This window comes from Chenopodium quinoa, unplaced genomic scaffold (genome assembly GCF_001683475.1).
Source record: "Chenopodium quinoa cultivar QQ74 unplaced genomic scaffold, ASM168347v1, whole genome shotgun sequence".
Classification (NCBI taxonomy): Eukaryota; Viridiplantae; Streptophyta; class Magnoliopsida; order Caryophyllales; family Amaranthaceae; genus Chenopodium; species Chenopodium quinoa.
The window spans coordinates 247984-273671 of record NW_018742345.1 but is presented as its reverse complement, the minus strand read 5'-3'; the positions used below and the strand labels follow the sequence as shown (position 1 = coordinate 273671).

The window sequence follows — 25688 nt, the reverse complement described above, 5'->3', positions numbered from 1 at the left end:
AGTAAGTGCTTTAATTGATTTATTGATATTATAATATAGAAATCATGTCTAGGTTGTTATTGTGATTCCTAGTATTATGTTAGGATGCTTGATGTTTAGAATGACAACCATAAATTCCTAGTATCATGTTTAGGGTAAAGAATATAATGTCAATTATGATTTCTATGATGCTTCCTATTTTCTTTCCTAATATTCATGTTAGTATCATGTTATGGTTAAAGCTTTGATCTTTAATGTTTAGTGACATGTTAGGATTTGTTATTAATCTTGTTAGTATCATGCCTATGATCTTGTTGTTATGCTTTAACATGATCATGATTATGAATATTATGATTATTATTATGATTATTATTTTTATTATTATTTATTATTGTTTATTATTATGTTGCTTGATGCTTATTTATTGTTATTGCTAGATCACGCCTTTTATGCATGTTTAAAGGAAATTGGTACTTGTAATCACGCTTAATAAGATAATTAATAATCTTGTTTAGGGTTAATATGATTATAATTCAAGTGATCGCCAATAATAGTTTTATTTGTGCATTTAAATTCAACCAACATAGATAAACATGTTTAGGGTTAAACCTATTGATTGTATGTTAGTCAGAAAGCGCACATGAATACGATCAGAATAAAGTAGAGGCTTATTATTAGGGCAGGTTCAATCTCTTTTAGATTGGATTTTTACCTTCATCCCCGAACTACCACTCATGGTTCAAGACCTATTGGAGTTGAAAATCTCTTGGATCGTTAAGGGGTGTAACCTTCACCTCGTGAACGGTTTACAAGTTCCTACGAAAAAAACTTGTTGGCGACTCTTTTGCTCTATCTTCTTTCCCTTTGGACGCCACCATACTTTAGTGTATGATCACAGTGGGGTTCAAGCTAGGGATAACCCTTGAAATATTCCCTACAACGTCCAATAAGAGAAAAAGTGAAAATTTTAAGTCGAATGAACTCTTGAGTATCCCCATTCACCTTTATAATATTGCACCATGATAATATTGCAATATTTCTCAAACTCCTTGAAATGATTGAGGGGACTCTCATGATTTCCTCCACTAGATTGACGCCTCACTATCAATGTAATCATCGCCAGTATAATCTCAGAGTCATTTGCCGGTGTCGTGGGAGGAGCAATTACGTTTTCAAACTTGTAGGCTCCCGGAGCTCCTAACTCTTTTAATGCCACTCTCGGATTAACACCCATGCTTTCTCGTTCTTATTCTTCTTCTTGCTGATCTTCCCCTCTTGAAGATAGAACTGAAGGAACGATTAGCAACCCGTATCTTTGTTATGGTCCTCTCAATTTTTGCATCAAATGACACTAAATTTTGATCTCGTGCCCTATGCATACAAATCTCAAAGGAAAATATTGAAAACAGGGCTACAAGTGTAGCCTACAAGAAATAAAATCGTTTTGTATTTTCAAATAAAATGGAATAGACTCAATAAACAATGGAAAATAACCATGCCATTCCCCGACAACGACGCCATTTTGATGGCAGGAAAACCTTGTCGTTGAGTTCTAAGAATCCCCCCAATCAAACAAAAATTATAACCAAACCCAACCCTAGGTATAGGGGTAAGTCCGGGTCGAACCCAAGGGAATAAGGTATAAGCTATGGTCTCTAGTTAAGCTATTCTGAAATCTTAAGCAAATGGTTTGGTCAAAACAATCAAATCAATACAATCAAAGCTAAAACTAGAAATCAATATCAAGGTACTAGGGATTTAGGATCCACATGCATTCATGAAAAATGTGCTAATTTAACGGGAAGTTGATCAATCAAACAATCCAAGGGAAAATGATATTTTCAATCAAAATCACTTGAAGAGCTATTTCTTAATGTCAAGCTAGTGATCTCTACGAATGATAATCAAAGAAAAATCGCAAAACAAGATCAATCGATAATAATAGCTTCCTAATCAATGTGTTGTATCAATGAAAACTAATATGCAATCTAACTTGACAATCAAGGTTAGATACTCCTCATCAAATCAAACACATGCACGAATTCCATCAATCAATTTTATCACATTATCAAATCAATCAAAACCCCCAAATTAGCTATAGCTTATCATTCATACATGTTTCACCACATCCCTAGCAAAGGAACTACTCACTACACATTATAAAGTTGAAAAGCATAACTAAACTAATCATCAATTTCATCATCAACATTGTAATCAAAATATCAACAATGCACTAGTAGAAAAATACAAAAAGGCAACCCCCAAATGGCACCGGTTCAGGCCAAACCGGTGCCAAAAAGTGGCCTAAAAATGGGCGGGTTAGAGAAAGAGAAATGGCACCGGTTCAGACCAAACCGGTGCCAAAAATACAAAGGGCACTGGTTCAATCCTTTTTTAAAAAAAAAAACGGCTTTTTTTTATTCCATTTATATATAAGGTTATATACCACTCTAAGTCTCAAACCCTAAAGCTAATTCACTCACAAAACACTCTATGTTTGCCGCTCATCTTTTCTCTCTCATCCCTTTCTCTTTCATCTGCTCTCATTCTCATCTCCTCTTTCAATCTCTTTCTCGTTCTCTTTCAATCCCTTTCTCGTTCTCTTTCAAACCCTTCTTTCCATCAATTTTGATTGCATTTTTTTATCGATTTCTCGGTTTTTTTTTTTTTTTAAGATTTCAATTTTTTTCTAGGCTTTTGATTTTTCTTTCAATTTCAATTTTTCTTTCGATTTCAACTATTTTGATTTCTGGGTGTTTTCAATTTGTGGGTTATTCTGGGTTAATTTTTTTGATTTCGATCTTGATTTTTTTTTTCTATTTCTGGGTTTTTTTTTTCGATTTTGATTGTTTTTTTTTTCGATTTTGATTTTGTTTTTCGATTTCTGGGTTAATTTTCGGCTACAATAATCGATTTTAGGTTAATGCATGCGTTTTTGGGTGTTTTTTTTTATGGATTTGTTCGAAATTGATTATTTTGGGTTAATACAAGTTGATTTGGGTTTGTTCGAAGTTAATTTTGGGTTTAATTGATTTTATGAGTGTCTTCGAAATTTTTTATGGGTTTCTTCGAATTTTTTTTGGTTTAATCCACCACGAACACATGCATGAGCAAGATTAGGGTATTATTTCTTGATTTTAATTCGATTTATTTTTTATTTTTTGGGTTTTAATTGATTTTCGAATTTTGTTTTTTTTTAATCGATTTATTTGTTATTTTTATCGATTTTAATTTATTTTTTTAAGTGATTTTCAATTTTCTGGTTTGGTTAATCGATTTTTAAAGTTATTTTAATTTGATTTTTTTTAATTTCTGGGTTTTTTCTCTCGAAATTTTTTAATTGTCTGGGTTTTTTTCTTCTGATTTTCGATTTTAATTTTGATTTTAATCGAGTTTTTTTCTGAGTTTTTTTATATATTTTTATTTTTTGATTTTGATGTTCTGGGTTTATTTCTAGGTTTTAAATTGATTTTCTTTTCTTTTTTTTTCTGATTTTTTGGGGTTTTTTTTTATTTTTTTCGCAGCTAAATCATGTTAATCGATTCATTTTGGTTGTTTTAATTGGTGCAGGTATATGGATTTAGATCTTAAATTGAAGAATCAAGATACAAGTATATTGTGAAGTTGTAATTTTTTTTTTTGTGATTTATATTGTAATTTTATTTATTTGTTTATATGTTGTAATTTTTTTATTTTGATTTATATACTGTAATTTTTTTATTGATCTATACTGTAATTTTTTTTGATCATATATATATATTGAATAGATTGAATTATATTGATTGTGATGTTCGATTCATACTTGGTATTCTCATTTAATTCTAGTTTATTAAATTTAAAAAAAAAATGATTATTGGGGGGTTTTTGGCACCGGTTAACCGGTGCCAAAAATTTTGGAATATTTTTTTGTGGGCCTTTTTGGCACCGGCTAACCGGTGGCAATTTCGGTTTTTGGCACCGGTTTGAACCGGTGCCTTTTTGGCCCCCTTTTTGGCACCCCTCACATAGGCAGCGGTTCAAACCGGTGCCTTAGACCGGGTTTGAACCGCTGCCAAATGCCTTTTTTCACCTAGTGATGAAATCAAACAAACTATGGAAATTCAACAATATATCAAAAATCAAACACTAAAATTGCATTAAAGAGAAAGCAATTCTTACAAAACTTTTATCAATATAAAAAGGAATGAAGATCAAAATGTAGCAATCATCAATTACCAAGTTTCTCTCTCTAAAATCTAAGAACAAAGTTTCCCAAATTCTTGAGCTTCTCTCTCTAAACTCCAATCTAAATAAAAATCTTCATGTTATATAGTAAAACTAACAAACGAGAAGTTAGTTAGACATCCAAAACGAACCCCAATAGGCGCGCCCTCTCCTCATCATGCGCGGCTGCGAAGAAATGGGTACGAAACGAAGAAAGATGAGATGTGCGGCCGCACCACTCCCCTGTGCGGTCGTGGCCCCTACTCTGCACGCCCGTGCCACCTTCGTGCACGCCCGCACCTAGGGGCAGGGGAGCTCCTCTTGTGCGACCATTGATGCTTCCGTGCACTCCACTTGATGAATCTTGGGGGTAGAAGTTTCCGAAGGCCTCCACGGTGGGTTCAACACCATTTTTTATGCCCACGCAGCTTGAGAGCACGGCCTAGAATACTTGGACTTTGCACCCCTTAACATTAGAGCTTCAAAAGGAGAGATCGGCATGCATCTTGAGCCTTACAAATCCTGAGAAAAAGCCATTGAGCTCCTTGAACATCACCAATCTCCTGAAAATCAAAGATAAGCAAATAAATAAAGGAGAAAAGGTAAAATAAACTAAGAAATGCATGAAAATAGAAAATTAACTAAGGAAAACACAAACTATAGAAATATAAGAATTGGTGCTTGTGATGAAGCACTCTCTAGTTTTGCTTTGATCGAGGTCATCTCCATGCCCAAATTTGAAATTTTTCAGCACAAATTTGAAACACAAATGCAATAATGATGTCATCTTTCTTTTGTTTTTTGTTTTTTTTTTTTTTTTTGTGTAGAGCTATTACATTTAATATTTTTGAAATTTAAATATTGGAAGCTTTTACATTACAACTAAAACCTATCAATTTATCATAGAAAATTGAAACAATTGTAAACAGTACACTAATAAATGACCTCCTACATTGAATTATGAATTAGACAATGTTGAACATATACTATATCATAATTTTGATGAAAATTAAAAATTTTAAAATTACAAAATATACGTAATTCTTATTTATATTCATGTATAATAGCGATTTATTTTTTAAATATACAAATTAAAATTAGGTTTTATATAAACTGTGCATCGCACGGGTTCAACTGAGTTGTTAAGCGAAACTATTTTGTTTTCCATATGTTCATCACAATATCATATGTTTAGGGGTTGTAATAGATTTTGTTTTAAAAGTAAAGGAAAAAACATCACTAATAAGTGACACATGTCATTCACACTATTTATTTAAACAATATGTTATTGATTGAGAAATTTGCATTTTGTGTTTATGAACTTCAATTTTCGCTATTTGAATTACATCATTACAAAAATGTTCAAAAAAAAAAAAAATTTCAAAAAAGAATATAAGAAGGAACGTGTGGCTCCTTATAGTATAAAACACATTATCCCACTCCAACCCATCGAGTTACCTTATCCACAAAATCGTTCGTGGCTTAACCCACCACATATTTATCAACTTACTATTAGACGCTCAATGCCTTCGATTTATCAACACCCTTTTTCAAACCCCATCATCTTAATCTTCAACAAATTGCATCTTTCACAACAATAAGCTCCTATGGCATCCTCCACCCTCTCATCTGCCACCCCATCTCAGGTATGTACTCTTCCATATGACAGGACACGACACAATGTTATGTTCATTACTTGTTAAAGTCTCGAAGGGTGATACTAAAAACATGTGATTAAATCCAGTCAGCATTATTGCGACTTTTTTCTACTGACCCTCTTTTTTTGTGCGTTGGATGTTTAGCTATGTTCGAGCAAGAGTGGAATGTTCGCGCCATCATTGACTTTGGCGAAAGCGGGTAGAGTTAATGTTTTGATTGGAAAGGAAAGAGTAGGAGGGATGAAGCTAACATGCCAAGCTACTAGCATTCCAGCAGATGATGTGCCTGACATGAAAAAAAGAGAATTAATGAATTTGTTGTTGTTGGGTGCCATTTCTCTTCCTACTGGTTTCATGTTGGTTCCTTATGCAGGTTTCTTTGTCCCACCTGGGTAAGCTACTTCGTCTCAATTTAAAATGTCGACAAAATCATGTATCAATCAGTGTTATTAATGCTTATTATTTCAGTTTAAATAAGCTTCTTATACTTATTAGAGTTATATAGTACTATCATTGACCTTTTTATTATTTGTAAATTAGTAAGTGTTACTAACATTGAGTAAGACCACCCTTCAGAATGAGTCTAGTTCATTACTATTGACTTTGTTAGTTACTCTGAAATGAACATAAGCCATTTGATATTATAATTCCTCGATTGTAAATCAAATTGATTAAAATTGAATTTGTCATCGAATTTTGGTTTAAATTTACTAAGCAATCAAAATTTATTGATATGATATGAGATGTTGTAACAAGTATATCACATACTTCATTTATCTTCAAGATGAACTTGAATTTCCTAGGTGTGGATTTGTTAGGTGAGGCAGATATATTCAGCAAACGTGTCCTGTTTATGGTCTTTTTTCCTCAATTTGTATCTATTTTCTTGTAATAAGGGCATCTAGATGAATAAAGTTTAGTAAAAATTCATTTGTTTCATTTGATACTTTTCTTTGGGAAAATATTAAACTGTTATTGCATTCTGGTTTAATATCTGCACCTTCATGATGTCTTTGTACATTGTAGTCATTGAACATACTGATGCTATTCGAGTTTTATTCTCTAAATTTAATCTGTGAACAACAGTGGAGGAGGTGGTGCTGGTGGTACCATCGCTAAGGATGCTCTTGGCAATGATGTCATTGCTGCTGAGTGGCTTAAGACACACGCACCAGGGGACCGGACCCTTACCCAAGGATTGAAGGTATCTCTGCCATCCTTCATAATCTGCCTTTTCTCTTGGTCTCTCTATTGCACGCTAGCTCAGTATGGATAAGTACGTAAAAAGTGAGCATAGGCAAACAATTTTCTACAAAGCAGTCTAGTTATTTGGACCGTACAAGTATATTATATTATAATCGGTGCTTATGTGCTATACTGCTATGCATAATGGACCAGAACAGAACTGGTGTCCGTTCCTGCTGTCATTGCAGATTATATTATTTTTATTGGCTTTCTCTTGGTTTAGTTTGTTATTGAGGATGTGATTCTTGATAAACAGTTTTGGGTTGTACATAGACTTTATAGCAACTATATTACTGGTTATTCAGCATGATGTTCATGTACCTAGTATGATACTGACGCTATGTTCACTTCACCTTACTTAAGATGTTTTTATTATCTGGTTTAATCAGCTCTTGAATTTTCCTAGTCTGGTCTGTTTTGAATTATCTTGATTGATCTGAATAAGTAACAATTTGTAAGTGTTAAAGTGAAGAAAACAAAATTTTAGTGGGTATCAGTCAGCTGCTGGTGGAGTTGAGTTTAATGTTACAATTTACTGATGCTGCATCAGGGAGATCCAACATACTTGGTTGTGGAGAACGACAAAACTCTTGCAACATACGGAATCAATGCTGTTTGCACACATCTTGGGTGTGTGGTTCCATGGAATGCTGCGGAGAACAAATTCATCTGTCCATGCCATGGATCCCAATACAATAACCAAGGCAGAGTTGTCCGAGGACCTGCCCCTTTGGTAAGCCCTAAATATTGTTGCACATCTCTTTCGTTAGCTAGCTAACTGGAGTAGTTAGTGACCTTGGGTTTATGATGAAGTAAAGAGCTTGTCATCTCCCATCTGTATATTAAAGAGAACGAGCTAAATAAACATCATCTAGTGCTCATTCTGTCATTTACTGTGCTTTGGAAGTAACTGTTTGTAGGAAAGGATGAAAGGAGTTTGTTCATTTCCTTAACAAATCTGGAGGTCATTTTGTTAAATATGTTAAGTCAAGTTAATTCCATTAATAACATCCGTGACACCTTAGAAAGAAGGTAGACTTTGTAAGTTCCCTACCATCATAAATGATATCCAAAAAAATTCCAAAAACGTCAGACATTGGTGAGGTAGGACTCCTGGAAGTTGCAAAACATTTTCTAATGAGTGATAGTTATGGTATATTAACGTAACATCTTATAAACGACTACAATCAAATAAGCCTTTTACTTTGGGAAGGATGGGTATAATTCAGTATAGTGAATTTTGACGACAGTTGTAGATAAATCTTAAATTTCCTAATCTGTTTTGTTCTGTAATTGTGTGACAGTCGTTGGCATTGGCACATTGTGATGTTGATGATGGAAAGGTGGTGTTCGTTCCATGGACCGAAACAGATTTCAGAACTGGTGATGAACCATGGTGGTCAGCATAAGACTAGATCACATTGTCAGTCGTCGTTTTGAATTCATTGTGAAGTGGACTACATAATTCTGCATCAACAAAGATACATTGAGTACAGTAGATAGTATTGTAAACTGTGTGATGTTGAATATCTAAGGACAGCAATATTCAAGTTTTTCCCTGGCAGATACATTTCCCTGCTACTGATATAAATTGCCTATATCTTACATATTTATCGTTTGAAGCAAAGCCTTTGTTTACTACAGCTGAGCTAAAATTATCTCATTTTTAGGGTATGGATTACATATCTGGGATGACGATTGAGGAACTACCTCCCATTCAAAAAAAAAAAAAAAAAAAAACCCAGAGAGGAACTACCTCTGCTAATACAACATTGAATAATAGTAGTAGCTGAGAGTTATACAATTATATTTATTCATCCCCAAATAAAAATCCCAGTTCTCGTTCACATAAATACAAATTTAGGACTCTTTCCTCTGTTCTCTCTCTAAAACCCTAGCCTCCATTGTTGAATTTTGAAGGGGCTTCCAACCGGTGGAAAGTCTCAATCGTTGTTTCTTTTGTGCCTTTTCTCTTGCTTTAGGTTTATAATAGTTCTTCCTCTTCTAGGAGGAACATTTCTCCCTCGAAAGACAGTGTTTTTCTTCCTCTTTAGAAGGATTTGGCTCCTTCGAAAGATCGGGTTTTTCTTCTCTCTTTTGAGGGAAGATTTGCTTTTTTATTTCATGAATTGCTATACAGTTGTTTCATGGGTAAAGTTTTGTGCGGGATTGAAAAAGAGATTAATATTTCGACAACAATCGAACGAATCAGACGGAAATTTTCTGCACGGCTACAACAGATCGATAGACCCCCTCGCCGAAGAAGGCTGTAAATCATAGCGATATGAAAGAGGGTATGAAGAATGTACGATTTGCAACAACGATGGTAGCTTTGCTTACAGAATGTTTTTATTTGATTCAATTATTATGTATTTGTTAGATCTAAATCTCTTTGTAGATGTCGTATGGCTTATTTATGAATCAATTTTATTTCAAAAAATAAATAAAAAAATACAAATTTAGGAGAGGAAGTGCACTGGGGTATTATTAGGATCTTGCAAACAAGTGCCCTAGGTCATGTAGTTAGATAATGAGTTACTAGTATTATATTTCCTTATATGACACTCCTTCTGTTTCATAATGATCTTTCTATTAATATACTGATGCAAATCCTCCTTCATAAATATTTTAAATGTACTCACTGAAAACCTTATAAAAGTTATTTAATGGGAAGACTTTATCAAAAATGCGAGAAAAACATTAAGAAACTACTTTTTGGTTTTAGCTCTACAACACGGTCAACACCCACATGTAGGGATGTCAGTGGGGCGGGTCTAGTAGGAGACCCGCCCCAGTGGGGCGGGGATGGGTCTTTGTTTGACGGGTGGTGGGGCGGGGATGGGGATGAAAACCATACCCGCCATGGGTGATGGGGCGGGGGTGGATTTTAGGTTGTACCCTCCCCATCCCCGCCCCGCCCCATCTGCTCCACTTCGTACCCGCCCCATCCCCACCTTATACCCACATTTATATATCTTTTAAAACAAATTTCATATTTTTATACTCTCTCCGTTTCATAATGTTAGTCCCGTATACTATTTGGGCGTTTCAAAAAGATTTACCCATATTGAATATATTTAATTTATTATTTGATTTTTTTGGAATTAATTGATTGTTTATTTGATGACACGACTTTAAGTAAGGAAATTTTTACCTTAAATTATGCAATTATGTCTTGTGTTTTCCTAATAAAAAATCAAAAAAGTTAAATAAGGTAAACTAATTATGAATTATGTTGTACTTTAATGTTAGATTCCAAATATATTTATTTTTCTTATTTTATGTGACTAATTACATGTGGGACTAACATTATGAAACAGAGGGAGTACTATTTTATAAAATATTTATGTAACATAAAATATTAATTATAATACTTTGTAATACACTTATATTATAAACAAAAAATGTGTAATATTTAAAATATATATTTTTTTAATGTTATCTATATTAATTAGGAAAAATTAGAAATAATAATCCCTACTTTCATCAATTTTGGTAGAATAATCTCAACTTTAAAGTATTCTCGAATAATCCGAACTTTAGGGGGTGTTCTTTTTCTTCAATCCCAAATACCGGTTACCGGTCGAATGGGTTAATTTTTTTTTTTTTTTAAGTGACACGTGTCACAAATTAAGTGGTAAAAAAAATTTAATAAAAAAAAAAAAAAAAAAAAAAAAAAAAAAAAAAACTGAAGATCCTTGAACTCGACCACCAACCATGGATGCCGGTCACCAGCCATGAAATCCGACCGCTAAGAAGAAATCCGGCCAGCCAAGAAACCCAACCACCATCAACGAAATTCATCCACCAGCCACGAAATCTGGCCACCACTCACGAAATCCGGCCAAACGTCAACCCCTTTTCATTTTCTTTCTCCTCTCAATTTCCCAGCCACGAACGCCGGTCGGCACCTGTCACGAAACTCACTTGAAACCACTCCCTTAATCCCGAAATCACCTAAAAATCACCCCTAAATTTGCAAAACAGCCTTGAATTTGCGATTTAGGGTATCAGTGGCTGCGATACAGGGGATTCGTCGGCTGCGTTTTGGGGTTTCGTTGGCTGCGAAATTGGGGTTTCGATGGTTGCGTGGGGGGAATAGGAAGGGGTTTCGGGAAGGGGGGGAAACGGCGATGCAAGGGGTGGGGGATAGGCGGCGGTCAGGAGAGGGGAGAGGTGGCGGTCTAGCTATGGTGGTGGGGGAAGAGGAAGGGGACGGTGGGGGAGGGGGGTTGGCTGGGTTTTCTGATTTTTTTTTGGTTTTTTTATTTTTTTATTATTTTTGTTTTTTTATTTTTTTTAGTTTTTTTAATTATTATTTTTTTTAAAATTTTTGGACCAATCAGAGCTTGTCAAATGTCAAATGACCTGATATAGTAGGTCATTGACTTTTGTTGACCGGTTTGGGATTGAAGAAAAAGAACACCCCCTAAAGTTCGGATTATTCCTGTATAATCTAAAGTTGGGATTATTCTACCAAAATTGATGAAAGTTGGGATTATTATTTCTAATTTTTTCTATTAATTATGTAGGATTGTGTATTTGAAAGGTGGAGGTTAGGTGGGTCTTGGGTGGGGATTAGGCGGGTCTTTGACGGGGATTAGGTGGGGGTGGATATCAAAGTGAAGGGTGGGGCGAGATGGTTTTGGAATTGTATCCGCCGGGACAGGGATGGGGATGAATTTTAGACCCGCCGCGGGGATGGGGATGGGAATGTCAACATCCGCCCCGCCCCACCCCATTGACATCCCTACCCACATGCGAGCAAATCGTTGTCCCCCCCCCCCCCTTTCCATGTTTTCGTCCAATTCCTCTGTTTTCTCTCCTCTAATCCCCTATTTCTTTCTCTCTCCTCTGCTAAAGATTTAGGAAAAAGTTTTTTGCATGCCCTAAAATTGCAAGATTTAAACCTCTTGTGTGGATTTTCACGAGTCCATGATGTTCTTTGTGCAAGAGAAAGCCCACAGTTGCACTTTGATATCTTCCTTATAGAGGAAAAACATGTTGTAAATTACGCTTTAACAAAAAACTACATAATTTCATAACCAATTCCATTATAAACTTAATTTGCAAATGATTTCAATTACAAAGAAATTGAAGACAAAAATCGCAAACATTGATCTTACCAGGTGCGGAAAGTAGTTAATTGAAATAAGATGGACTGAATTTGGTCAAAAATATTGAAGAGGATTGGGTTTGGAAGCCACAGTCTTGAGGAGAGAGAAAGAATTTGGGGAAATTCTGGAGAGAAATTGGGGATTAAAGGAGAGAGAATGAAATTGGGGATTAGAGGAGAGAGAAAGAGGAATTGGGGAGAAACGTGGAAAAAAAAAGGGGAGGGACATTTTTTTTAGTAATGTGACAGTCACGTGCGAGGTCAACGTCGGAAAAAATAAGTCAATGACCGAATTTCGATGTCAAGGATCCCCCAAAAAACAAAACAAACTTATAAGGTTTATTTAGACCACTTTAAATATATAAGGTTTTTAAGACAAATAAGTAAATACATATGTCCCTTCTAGACAAATTATTCTTACAAAAAAAAATGAAAGTACAGTCTCACAAACCATCCAATTACAACTTTTACAAGAAGAATTTCATTCTCAAACATTAAGGAATGAATAAACCTACTTTTCCTCTAATTTTGATGAATTTTTTTTATCCTCTAAATAGTTTTCCATCCATTTGAAAATTATAGTTCTAGCCTTCTCTTGAATCAACTTCCAAAGGCTATCAATGTGACACTTCTGAGTCATTGAACCTCCAATTGCGCAACGTATAGCAAATTTCCCCCCTATAACTGCATGAGTCATGTAAGCTTGGCCACTCGAATTCACAACTTCTAACAATGTCTGGTTTATCACATTCAAATTCCCATCATTACTAACTTGCTTAAGTCTAAAGCAAACCAATGAAAATTTCCTAGGCACGATCAACTCAAACTGCTTATCTTTCTGAATCAAGGATTCCAAATGCTTAGCTAACTCTATATCACTACGTATATGAGCCATCAAATTATCCGAACCATAACGACGAATGACTATTCAAAGTTTAAGGGCTCGAAAACGACGACTTAGAGCAATCTGCCAGTCCTTGTAGTCTATTACTTCATTGAGATCAGAAGCCTTATTTCTGAGGATTTCAGAGTTAGTAGAAAGAGAATCGACGAGTAACTTGGGGTTCCTTAGCCATAAACAAGTGCAATCCATATTGGTTAAGAGCCATTTGTGTGGGTTCATGCTAATTGAATCAGCAAATTCCACTCCATTCAAATAGTGTCTATATTCTGGGCATATGCAAGCACTTCCTGTAAATTTATTCAGTAAATATGTTATACATGTCTATCCCAAATTATGATAATATGATGATTATATACATGTCTAAATCAAAAATATGATAATATGATTATATATGTCTAAACCTAAATTATGATAGTATGATTATACTGTCAGGGTTGGACAAGATCGAGGGGTGGATTGAGAATCGAACCCAAGTCACTCTTGGGTGAGATGGAGGGACATCCACTCCATGATCCTCCCAGGATTGGTTTATATGTATGTCTAAAGTCAAAATACGCGCGATAATATGATTTATACATGTTACATGTCTAATCCAAATTTACGATGATATGATTATACATGTCTAAACCCAATTTACGATAATATGATTATACATGTCTAAACCAAATATACGATGTGTATACAAAGTGGATGCAAGTCTGTGTTTGTCACTAAGTGTTCAGCCGAAATTTATGACTTGTTTCTTTATTTGATAAGAAAAGTACACTCGAAGTTGGGAAAATCTTTTCTCAAGACTGTAATGAATGTATGCATTTGCTAAATTGTACGTATATTGCTTCACATCCACCCAATTTATGGCCACCAGAGTTATTGTTTATCCATATTTTTGTTTTTACCATATCTTATTTAGGGTATAAAATTATACTACAGTATTAAAATTTGAATATCCAAGTACATAGAAATGGAGATATTTATAGAATAAGACAAAAGTTGAATACTTGATGACCATGAAAAGTTATAAAAATGTTATACTATTATACTTTGTAATAAGTTATGAAAAAATTAATTAAATGTTACTTATATTGTAAAAGTAAATGTTAAATTCTTCCGAAAGAGTTAACATTGAATTGAATTCGTCGGTGATACACAATGTAAAAAAAATGTGTGCATCTTGGTGCATAGCTACCATGTACTTTGGAAACACATAGGAGAATAAATGGTCATTCCACATTCATAATAGTATTTTTTGATGGTTACACTTGCATTGGTATTTTATGTGTATCATTATGCATGTATTTTATACCATTAGATCATAGTATGTCTTTGTAGTACTATTATATCTCATAGTGATACAATATTTTGTGTAATTCAAATATGTAATAATCAATCTAAATTACCACGGTACCACCCCTAAATCTACAATGACCAAAATGATAATATAGAGCGCGATTAGATGCATGATGAAATATTACCTGCAAAAGCAGCATCAACATGAAGCCAAGCACCAAATTCCTTAGCTATTCGGCCAAGGCCATCGATGGGATCGACAGCACCAGATCCTGTTGCCCCAACAGAAGCGCAAACATACAAAGGTACTAGCCCTTGTGATATGTCAGCCTCAATTGTTTCCGTTAATTTAGTGGGTGATAAACCAAAGTCTCTAGAGGAATAAGTTGGAAGAACTCGAAAATTTCGAGGGGAAATTCCAACTAGTTTAGCAGATTTTTGGAACGTGAAATGGGTCTGATCTGAAGCATACACAACCAATTTTGTTATCTTTTCTTCACCATGAGTGTCCAAGGCACGATCCCTTGCGGCTGCTAGAGTGCACACTACTGCTTCACATGTACTACCTGTGATTATATTCAACATAAATTGCTATTAAAGAAAAAAAAACAAAAAAATCATTGTAACAATTTCGTTAAACGTGTAAAACTTGTGCAAGTAATTTGGTATTCCTTCCGATTCATTTTTTCTTTCCACCTGATCATTCTGTCTCATACGAGTTACAAGATTCCAAATGTAAAGATAAAAAAAAATCGGAGGGAGTATTAATTACTTATTAGTTGTTTAAACTTTAATTTATTTTTATTAATAACGGTTTATTTGGCAAAAGTTAATTGGTGCGTGTTAAATTATGCAGAGGAAATTTTTGGCATGATTTAAGAATCAAGATGCCGTCAAAAAATCCTAATAGAGTCATCCTCATTGTTTACCAGTATACCCCTGGTGGCTGGTGGGGGTGAGGATCGAACTCTTGTTACACTACTGCTTCACATGTACTACCTGTGATTATATTCAACATAAATTGCTATTAAAGAAAAAAAACAAAAAAATCATAGAGTCATCCTCATTGTTTACCAGTATACCCCTGGTGGCTGGTGGGGGTGAGGATCGAACTCTTGTTACACTAGGGGAAGATTGAGGGTCTAACCATCTCTCATTCTCTCCACTTCTTGATCTTTTATGATATTTGATATTTAATATTTAATTTCAAAAGTTTAACATTCACACTTCAACAACTATATAATGTACGTACCATGCATGACACCACCACCGCCACTAGAGAAAAGAAATTGTTGAGGAAGGTTAAGCAATTTTCCCATCCAATCCAAAACAATGGCTTCAAGTTCAGTGGCAGCTGGCGACGCTATCCAATTAAAGCCGACTACATTAAGTCCCGAACAAAGTATTTCTCCTAGCAAAGCAGCATTGCTTGCATTTGCAGGGTAATATGCAAAGAAGTTAGGACTTTGCCAATGAGTTAAGCCAGGTATAATTTTGTATCAACCTCTTCAAGAATGTGCTCGAGTAACTCCGGCGAAGAGGGGGCAGTTTGAGGAATGATCTCTTGAAGGTAACCTGGTTCAACTTCGGATCGAACCGGGTATTTGTGTACGTTTTCATAATAGTGGGATAAATAATTTATAGCTTGAGATGCATCATTTTGTAAAGTTTCTGTGTTTAGTGGGTTTAAATTCATGGCGTAATAATTGAGCTTGAATTATTTTTAATATGTATGAATTGTGAAGCAATGAGTCAGTTTTTTTTTTTTTTTTTTTTTGACAAGAGTATGAGTTGGTTGTTACTGATGAATAAAAAGTTTGTTTCTTCAATTTATAGAGGTTTGTAAATTGTGTTAACAGTGTACGTTATCGATTGCCACACAATTTTGTATACGTACCAATACATTACTTACTCCGTTCACTTGCCAATATCAATAACACACTGTGTCGTCTCAAAAGGAGCGTGGAGCGAAAAAAGCCCCCCAAACTACTCAACGAAAACGTATTTTATACGGAGTAACATTTTAACGCTTATTTTATATTGCTGATGAGTTACTTATTTGAACTTTTTTTTCCCAAACACAATATTGAAGTTTTGTCGCGCGTCATAACTCACAAGGTTTGAGATGAGAAAAAAAAAAAAAAAACAAAAACAAAAAAAAAAAAAAAAAAGGTGAAGATAAAAATTAAGGGTTACCCATTTGAGTAACAAATTTTGATACTCATATCGATCTATTAACTATTACTAAAATAAAAACATGCTGACATTATTAAGGACACTTGTCAAATGCTTATAAAATTTTTTTCCGCCAAAACTATTTTTGACATCATCATTTTTTTCTCTATTTTTTTTCCTAAGTTCTAAAACTAAACAATTACAATATTTCTTTCAAAATTAATAAATAAGATTATGATTACACTTTCTCGAATAAAGAATATTGACAACAATTTTAAACAAATAAAATCTATATAAATCGTGCAACGCATGGGATTAATCTAGTTGAGTAATATATATTGTTACCCATATTGAGTAACTTAGATTTTCTCAACCTACTCCCTCTATATAAATATACTGATAAAAAAAACAACACTTTAATATTACATCTCTTTCTTCTCATGATTTTCACCCAAACCCACTTCTGCTAATTTTTAAATTTTTTTTTTTACAAAAAAAAATAATACCCCTCCTTTTTTTACAAAAAAAAATAATACCCCTCCTTTTTTTACTATTTGCTTCAATTTCTTTTTGCTATCGTATTTGCTATATTTCCCTTTTTTGAAACCTTTCACAATATTTTACTAAATCTCTCCTTCTAGACCCCTAACTATCATAATTTTTAAACTCAATTCGTCTCATAATATTAGTTTCATTTAAAATCTTTTGACTATTAAAAATAGAAGGGACATTCTAAATATCTCGTTTTACATAAAAACAAACATATTCTTATAAGGTTTTATTTCATTCGTCTTGGTGAATACATAATTAATATCTAATTTTTACAATTGATGCTAATGTGAGATTAAATATATATATTTGCGATAAAAATCTACCAATATTATGAAACGGATGGAGTTTTTTTTCGATTCCCTCTCCTCCCAACTTTCATACTTTGTTTTTACACCAACATCACTTCCTTCATACTTTACTACTTTACTTGCTAGTACGTGTGCGATTCTCGGGATGTTATTAACTTAGTACATCTACTAGATTAGTTTCGTGCAATGTATGATTTTGGCAAATACATTTGTTATATTGTCACAATTACAAAGTTATTAAACAATTTTTTTTTTTAAAACACTAAAATTTCAAATTATAAAAAAAATAAATAGTGAAATAAATGATAAAAAAAATTAACTAAAAAATATACAATAAAATGATGATATCACATCTATTTTAGGCGGGAAAATTTTCTACCACAGCTTGAAATGTGTACAGCTAGGAGATATTAACGAAATATTGTAGTTTTAGTTGATATGATACAGTAATGTTTTTTTTTAATAGAAAAAGTATTTTATTAATTTAAATTTATACGACATCTACAAACATCAATAGAAATCTCTTAACATAAAAACAAGGTAGGTGATTATAAAAAAAATAATAATAATAAAATATATATATATAAAGGCAATCACACATATCTCTTAACCAAAAAAATAAGTAGGTGATAAAGGTAATGAAATAAATGAATATCTTTCAAAATAAATAAATAAACTATTTAAGGTATCCCAACGTGTATTGATTCAAAACATATTGTACATAGTCTCTTTTTTTTTTTTTTTTTTTTTGAAGCAACATATTGTATGTAGTCAAACAACAATAAATATCTCTTAACGTGTATTATTTCAAAACATAATGTACTTAGTCAAAAAAACAATAAATATCTCTTATCGAAAAAAATAGGTACGTGATAAACTGATAAAGGTTTTTTTAAAAAAACACAAAGAAAATGTGCGGGATTTTAAAGTCTTTTTGAGGGAAATAAAAGAATCATTTTCGTATAGTACTAGATGAAGCCCGTGCGATGCATGGTTTGTTTGAATTTTTTAAAATAATATATATATGTATGTGTATATATTATATATATATGTATGTATGTATATATATATATATATATATATATATATATATATATATATATATATAAATGGGACACAAACATATGATGTGTGTGGACCATAAGTTCAAGAATTAGCAAAGAGATTTAACTATTTCATTGCTCTTACTGACGATTTAAGTAAATATATTGATAATTACTTAATGAAGTAAAGCTTGGAACCATTGAAATGTTTAAGAATTCCAAAATGAAATGTAAAATCAGTTTGAGATAAGAAATTTACCACCACAATGTGATTGCTGTGATAAATATTTAACTCGAAATCAATGATCGTCTAAAGGGAATTGTTGAATTAGTTCACAATCCATTACAATTAAAACGTATGTTTATGAAGAAGGAATCAAATTTTGCTTGCTATTGTTCGATCCAAAATTTAATGATTTACAAATATCGTTTTGAGGATATGCATTACAACAACAATTGCGAATATACTAAACATAAACTTAACCAAAATAGTAGAAAAGATGTCATACGAGTTATGATTTAGAAATGTTCCAAAAGTTATCTCTTCTAAACAGGATTTTATGCGATCGGTAAACTATTTCTGCAGGCAGCCTATCAAATCAAATCGGATCTGATCGTAGCTTCGAGTTCAGGTGCCGTACCGCGGCCGGACCAGAAAGGAGGGGGACAACGAACCTCCTGCCAAGAGGCAAAGGTTGCTTGCTAACTCTCAGCCACTTGTTAGAAAGACGTGCAGCTTGATTGTCGAGGAGAAAGAAGGAAAAAAAAAGAAGGCAGCCAGGCTGTTCGATTTCATTTCCTCCTTTGGTAAGGATTGGCTTTAAGTGATAGGGGAAGATCCCAGAGGCTCGCTCGGAAAGGCTGCTATACTATACCTTTTGACTTAACTCTACTCTAGTAGTCACTAGACTCACTATACTAGTCCGTCCGGCTGCTCTTGCTGTCAAGGGTTGTAATAGCAAAAGCTATGCTTTTGGAAGGAGGCCACCAAACAAAGGGGAGGTCTTTGCTTTCCCGTTAGAGATGCTAGTCTTTTTGTAATAATTGCTCTGCAGATCTTTTCAGGAATAAGAGAAGAGATCTACTACTTATCTAAATAGAAAGATAGGGCCAAAGTCAAGTGATTCAACTCAAGCACGAACCGCTACCTCCTCTTCTCCGAGTTCAGCAGAAAAAAAAGGAAAACTCGTTAGCTCATAACAGCGCATTCGTTCACTCAAACGGCGCATTTGTGAGCTCCAAGTCCAATAGCCTATCCGGTATGAGAAGTTAAGGGTTAATTTCTCTTCTTTAGCGAGAGTCGAAAGGTCGTGAGCCAGTGGCTATGGGGAAAGCGGTAGCGGTAATAGATCTCATTTTGAAAGAAAAATTCCTAGCAAGCAGAAAGGTACACATGGCCTATAGATCAAAGAAGCGGGATCGGAACCTAGCACAAGCGCTAGTGCTGAGAGCAACATCCTCTAGTGTTGTTTGGAATTCTCATTCATATCCTTCTCACCGTAAGGCCTGTCCCATTCCTTACCCCTCAAGTCTATATATAACTTGTAACTGCTTCCTTCTCTACTCTACATAGGGCTAATATCTTCGAACTTATCTCTCAAACAAGCAATCCAACTAACAGGTTTTGACCAAAGGCAAGAGTGATGAGTCACCCTCTCAGGAGTCAGTATCCAATGCGACATACTCAATGCAGTCTTTAACGGATTCGTCTCTTTCGGCCTATCGGGTTGATGAGACTGCTATACAGGAACGGCCTATAGGAGATTCTGTCCTTGTCACTACCAACGAGATCCAACAATCTATAGTTTTTAGCTTAATGGAATAAGGTAGAGCGAGAATCGAACTCACCTGTGGGGTTATGAAATCAATGTAAAATGTTTACAAGATGACATAATGCACCTTAAATCAGACAAATAGTTCTTCATGGGTTTTTTCATGGAAACTAAGAGGTATTATTCCTACTGTTTCGGGGTTTTCTGATGTCCTGCGGGAGAGTTACAATTCCGAGACTGGAACCGGACGCCTGTACCTGCAAAACAACGGAGACTCCTGGTGGTGGGAGCTCCGCCTCCAACGGTCAAGTTAGTACTTGATTAAGGAGTAATTAATGCGGAAATTAAAGTGATTGGGTCTCTCTAGGTGAGAGTGTTTAATGTAGGTAATCTGCTTTGTTAGCGTGATCAGCCTGTTATCTCTGTGTAATCTCTGTTCTCTATGTAATCTCCCTTAATGAGGATTAAGGGAGGTATTTATAACCTTGGGAAACGTGCTAATCCTAGGTTTAGGTTAACCTAGGGCTGATTGGGCTTCCCTCAGAGGTTGGGCCTGGGTGGCCGGTTTCTCCATTAGGCATGGAGTATGCCACGTGTCATGACATAATAAGTCCAAGGTGGACGAATAAGCGTGTGCCACGTGGCAAGCCCTAACAGTTCCAACTGGGGGACACTTGGCAGGACCTGATTGGCCCACGTGGCGCATTCCGATTGGTGGGAGCAAAATCCCCTAATCATTTGCCCCTCTCAGGTGGCACGTGACTGGTCACGTGTTACCTGTGACAGGTGTCGAACTGTAACAGGCGACGGCCTGCTACAGGTGTCACTCGGCGAACGGCCGAGAGTTTCTCCCGCCCAAATTTTGAATTCTGGAAGTGACCCTTCGCCTTCTCACTTCGCCTATATAAAGGAGTGTTGACTTCAGTCATTTTCACACTTGAGAACTTTGTGAGAGAACATTCGGACCCCTGAACTTGCTCTGACATTTTAGACTTTTCTGCCTACCGCCTGCTCTGACAAGCCGACTGCAAAGGATTTTCAGAACTTCATCAATCGTCACTCGTTCAGGTAACTGTCGGTTCTCTTACTCTTAATTTTCTTTTTATTTTATTCTTTTTTTTGAAATGGCACCACGGAAGCACACGACACGACCTAGGTTAGTGATCAGTCGGTCACCGGGGACGGCTGAATCTAGGACTAGGAGTGCCGCCTGCCCTTTTCCGGACCCATCTTTGCCCTTTATACAAAGTCCGACTGTATATGTGTCTATGCAGAGCATGATGGCCAGAACAAAAAAGACTGCCAGGATCTCAAATTCAGACGGCTCCTCCCGCAGGGTGCCGATTAGTGAAACATCTGACCAGGCGCCAGATGTGGAAGTGAAACAAAGCGGCTTGAAAGCCGGCTGCTCTAAGGGAGGAATCAAAGTGACCCCTTCCCATTTCTCAGTTGACAATTCTTCATTCTCTCCTGCTCCCTTTAAAGGAGAGGAGGCGGGCCCCTCCGGGAGAGGGGAGGAGTCGTCCTCTTCGGACTCGTCAGAGGACGATTCCGAGTCTAGCTCTTCTGGCCATGCTTCTCTGGACACAGAAGAGAAAAACAGTCGCCTGCAAGAGGCGAGGCTTTCTCACGCAGTTGGGAAGGGGGACAATTGGGCGGAGCCATCCGCCTCTTACCGAGAGCAAAATACCCCCTACTACTGCACGGTACCCCGGGGCCGGATCACGGCCATGCAAGAGAAAGTGGAGAGCTTTATCGCAAACCACACAATGGGCCCCGGCTTTTTAGTGTTTGTGCCGGATCTAGAAGACACAGTCGTCTGGCCGGCTGGTACCAGTTATGATAACGCCTGCTTTGGCTGCTACGAGGCGGCCATCAAGGCTGGGCTGCGCTTCCCACTACATCCGGCTGTTCAGCGGATCTTGGATGTGTATGAGTTAGGGTTATGGCAGTTAGCCCCGAACTCCTGGGTCAACGTACTCGGCTATGTGGCCGGGTGCGAACTGCACGGGGTGGAGCCGAGCTTCGAGGCTTTCGCCCACATGAACTATCTCAGCCGGACCCCTAAGGCAGGCGGTACCGGCTGGTATCAATTGACGAGCCACAGGGGCTACCTCATGACGAGAGGTAAAGCAAACAAATGGAAGGACTGGCGGTGCACCTTATTCATCATTGAGAGTTCAGACACGGAGCTGAACAAGCGCCTCAACAGGTGGAACAGGAATCCGCCCCTTCTTGCAGGCGGCCGCAGCATGCCGCCTATTCCCCCCAAGGCTAAGAAAGAGATCCTAGATAAAGGACTCTTTAAAGTAGAGTCGAGGGTCGACTCTACTTCAGGGGTACGAGAGCAAGTACCCCTGCACTGCGTCCCGAGCTTCAAATGGCTCTACGACGAGTACTTTTTGGCCGCCTGTGGCCTCAGCAGTCGGTCCTCAAGAGGTAGTCGGCCTGTCGAATACTCTGCTGTTCCGTGCATTTTTGTTATAACTTTTATTAACTTTGCTGTTTGTTTTTGCAGCGGACGCCATGAGCAAAATTATCGCCTCCAAGACTGCGGCGGCCATGTTGCGGGCCTCCATCATGCAACAAGCTTCAACCGACTCCCCCAAGAAGGGGGCACCCTTGGTGGGCTTCGAACCTTTCACCCTCTTTTTGGAGTTGTGTTTATGCATATACTGACTTTTTCTTCTTTTTTAGACGGGTGCTCCAAGAGCTTCTTCTTCCCAACAGCGGGACCCCAAGGCCCGGAGGACGACTGTTGCGAGCTCTCCTGGTTCTGCCAGGAAACATGTGGCGGCTGAGAAACAGCCGGCCACTTCTTCTAAAACTCCAGCTAGGCCGCCTAGAAGAATGAAGTTGTCCTTGTAAATTTTAGACTTGATCCCTTTTTTACTAGGTCTAATCCGTTTGTTTATGCTTGATGCAGCCGGCCCTCAGGAGCCTGACTTGGTCGAGGTGGCCAAGTCTATGATCAAGGCCGTTCCTCCAGCTGAAAGGGAGGCGGTCAGGGGTGTCGACACCCTTGACCTAGACGGGATTGCAGGGGTCCTTGCTGAGGTATACTTAGCATATTTTTGAGTATTTGAATTCCTGGACGCCTGTTTTCTTTTTTGTTTGGAAACTGACGCCTGTTCCTTTTTACTTAGGCCCTGCTCCGAGTGAACGGCCTTCGCAAGCCGCTTGACCGGAAGAACAAAGAGGTAAAGGCTGCAAGAGCCATGGCCGCCTCCAACTGTGATAAGGCAATGTTTCAAATTGCCCAAAATGAAGTTCTGACCATTGATATTCTTTATTATCAGGCGCAGGCTACCGCCGTTATTCGGGCTCAGTTAGAGGCGGCCTAGAAGAGGAATGGCGAGCTGGAGGCGACCATCACCAATCTCAAGGCCGAGCTGAAACCTCTTCGCCTAAAGATGTACTCATACGAAGCCTTGGAGAAATCCTTGGCCAACGTAAAGGAACGTCTGGTGACCCAGGAGAAGAGTCTTACTCAGGAGCTCTCGGAAAAGGCCGAGCAAGAGAAGAAAGAGCTGGTCCGGGAGATGATGGAAGACTCTGCTCAAATCCAGCGCATGACTTGGGGCCGCCTCTTCCCCAATGCCGACTTTGCCTCTTGGGAAAAAACGTACCGCCAGTGTTCTGATACATATAATCAAGAGATCCTGGCGGCTGTTGAGGAAGAGGCGTTGGAGGAAGCGTTGGAGGAGGAGGAGGAGCCGGTAGTGGTGCTTGTGCCGCTTGGGGGTAATGCATCAAAGAAGAATGCAGCTGAAGCCGAGTCCAGCAAGAAGACTGCTGACCAGGCGGCAGCTGCTAATATTGAAGATCTGCCCCCTTCTTAAGCTTTATGTATTCTTTCCACGGCCTGCGTGCCGTTTGTTTTGTATTTACCCGGCCAGGGGGCCGGGGCTCTGAATATTTTGCCGGTCTTCAATGACCGGCTTCTTTTTAATGATTTTTTTGTTTTGCTTCGAATTTGTCTAAGTATTGATTATTCTGATATCCAATTGTTCACTATACCGACTGTTTTACATGGCCGATAGTTGCAGACAGGTACGGATAGTTAGTCACGCCGCCTATGCCCCTGGACGACTGGTTGTCGATTTCCAGGATAGACGATCAGTCGGCCTTTTATCCAATCGATATTCGAACCATTTTAAAGACTGGATCCCCTTTAGGCAGGCGGTCCTGTCATTTGTAAAATTAACCAAGTAGGAAAGTGGTCTGACCAAGTAAACATGATTGTTACCTAGTTGCCAAGGAACTGAGTAGTAGAGGTATCAAGCGGTGGGTACCGGTTGTTCCCCTTTATTCGCCAATGTTTGTTAGCTTTTAACTCATAAGTCGTTAACCTAGCAGGAGTAGTGGTTGAGAGCCTCTGTTTGCTAAAAACAGGCAGACGACTCATACCTTTTAGGCTCCATACTAAGTTTGAGGGGGTGACCATAAGTTAACATAGGAGTTACTTAGTCTCCGTCACACTCTAGATTGAGTAGTAGAGGTACCAGGCGGCGGAGGCCGGCTGATCCCCTTGATTCGCCAATGTTTGTTGGCTATTAACCCGAGTGGTTACCTAGTAGGAATAGGGGTTTGAGTGCCCCTGTTTGCCAAAAAACAGGCGGTCTACTCAAACCTTTTAGGTTCCATACCAAGTTTGAGGGAGTGACTATGAGTTAACGTTGGTGTTACTCAGTCTCCGTCACTCTTGCTTGAGAAGTAGAGGTACCAGGCGGCGGAGGCCAGCTAGACCCCTTGATTCGCCAATGTTTGTTGGCTATTAACTCAAGAGGTACCCCCTGCATTTATCCCAAGTAATACAGGCGGTCATCTGACTCAGATGTCAACTGCTACCACTGGTTTGGTTAGTGATAGAGTTATCCTTGTCTCAAAAACGGCTACGTGGTTGCCCTTGGGGGCAGTCGTATAGGTGCCGTGTAATTAGTTTATAGAGCAATGTTCCACCCAAAAGGGAGCTGCTCTCTGCGACGAATTTCATCCGGAGGGATGCCGCCGGACGCCTGCTATGATGTTGGGAAAGGTCGTATTAGTTTTGAAGATTTGATCAGTTGGCTTGGCGCCTGGTCTGATCATTCGGCCTGTGGCCTTGGTTAGTTCTTGGTGAACGTAGGTGCTAAGTAAAAGGAGGGTAGCCGCCTGTTAGGCACAGGGTCGGCCAGGCCCTAATATTTTTTAGCTAAGTATAAGGGGGGTGGCTGTGTGTTTGGAACCAGTCGGCCCTCATCTATGGAGAGTAGCCGACTATATGTCCAGACGGCATGCCCTTATGGTGAGTAAAATACTCGATGGAGAGTAGCCGACTGTAAAGGTACAGACGGCATGCCCCTCTGAAGATAGAGTAAATACTCAATGGAGAGTAGCCGACTGTAAAGGTACAGACGGCATGCCCCTCTGAAGATAGAGTAAAATACTCAATGGAGAGTAACCG

The 25688-nt window shown here is 37.4% G+C and overlaps 1 protein-coding gene and 1 pseudogene across 1 annotated transcript; one reads left to right on the top strand and one right to left on the bottom strand.

The window, feature by feature from the left end:
- The first annotated feature begins 5674 nt into the window (after positions 1–5674).
- LOC110693902 (cytochrome b6-f complex iron-sulfur subunit, chloroplastic) lies at positions 5675–8712 on the top strand. The gene is made up of 5 exons (XM_021871080.1): positions 5675–5828; positions 5985–6232; positions 6927–7044; positions 7636–7818; positions 8390–8712. The coding sequence occupies exons 1-5, from the start codon at positions 5790–5792 to the stop codon at positions 8492–8494; spliced, it is 693 nt and encodes a 230-aa protein (XP_021726772.1). The 5' UTR covers positions 5675–5789; the 3' UTR covers positions 8495–8712.
- A 3906-nt stretch (positions 8713–12618) lies between these two features.
- On the bottom strand, positions 12619–16162 carry LOC110693468 (annotated as a pseudogene).
- Positions 16163–25688: the final 9526 nt, after the last annotated feature.

What these genes read in the sequence shown, in the direction of transcription:
- LOC110693902 (XM_021871080.1), top strand. Translation starts at nt 5,790, where the DNA reads ATGGCATCCTCCACCCTCTCATCTGCCACCCCATCTCAG. An exon ending in CCCTTACCCAAGGATTGAAG is followed by an intron (nt 7,045 to 7,635) that starts GTATCTCTGCCA and finishes ATGCTGCATCAG; the next exon opens with GGAGATCCAACATACTTGGT. An exon ending in TCCGAGGACCTGCCCCTTTG is followed by an intron (nt 7,819 to 8,389) that starts GTAAGCCCTAAA and finishes ATTGTGTGACAG; the next exon opens with TCGTTGGCATTGGCACATTG.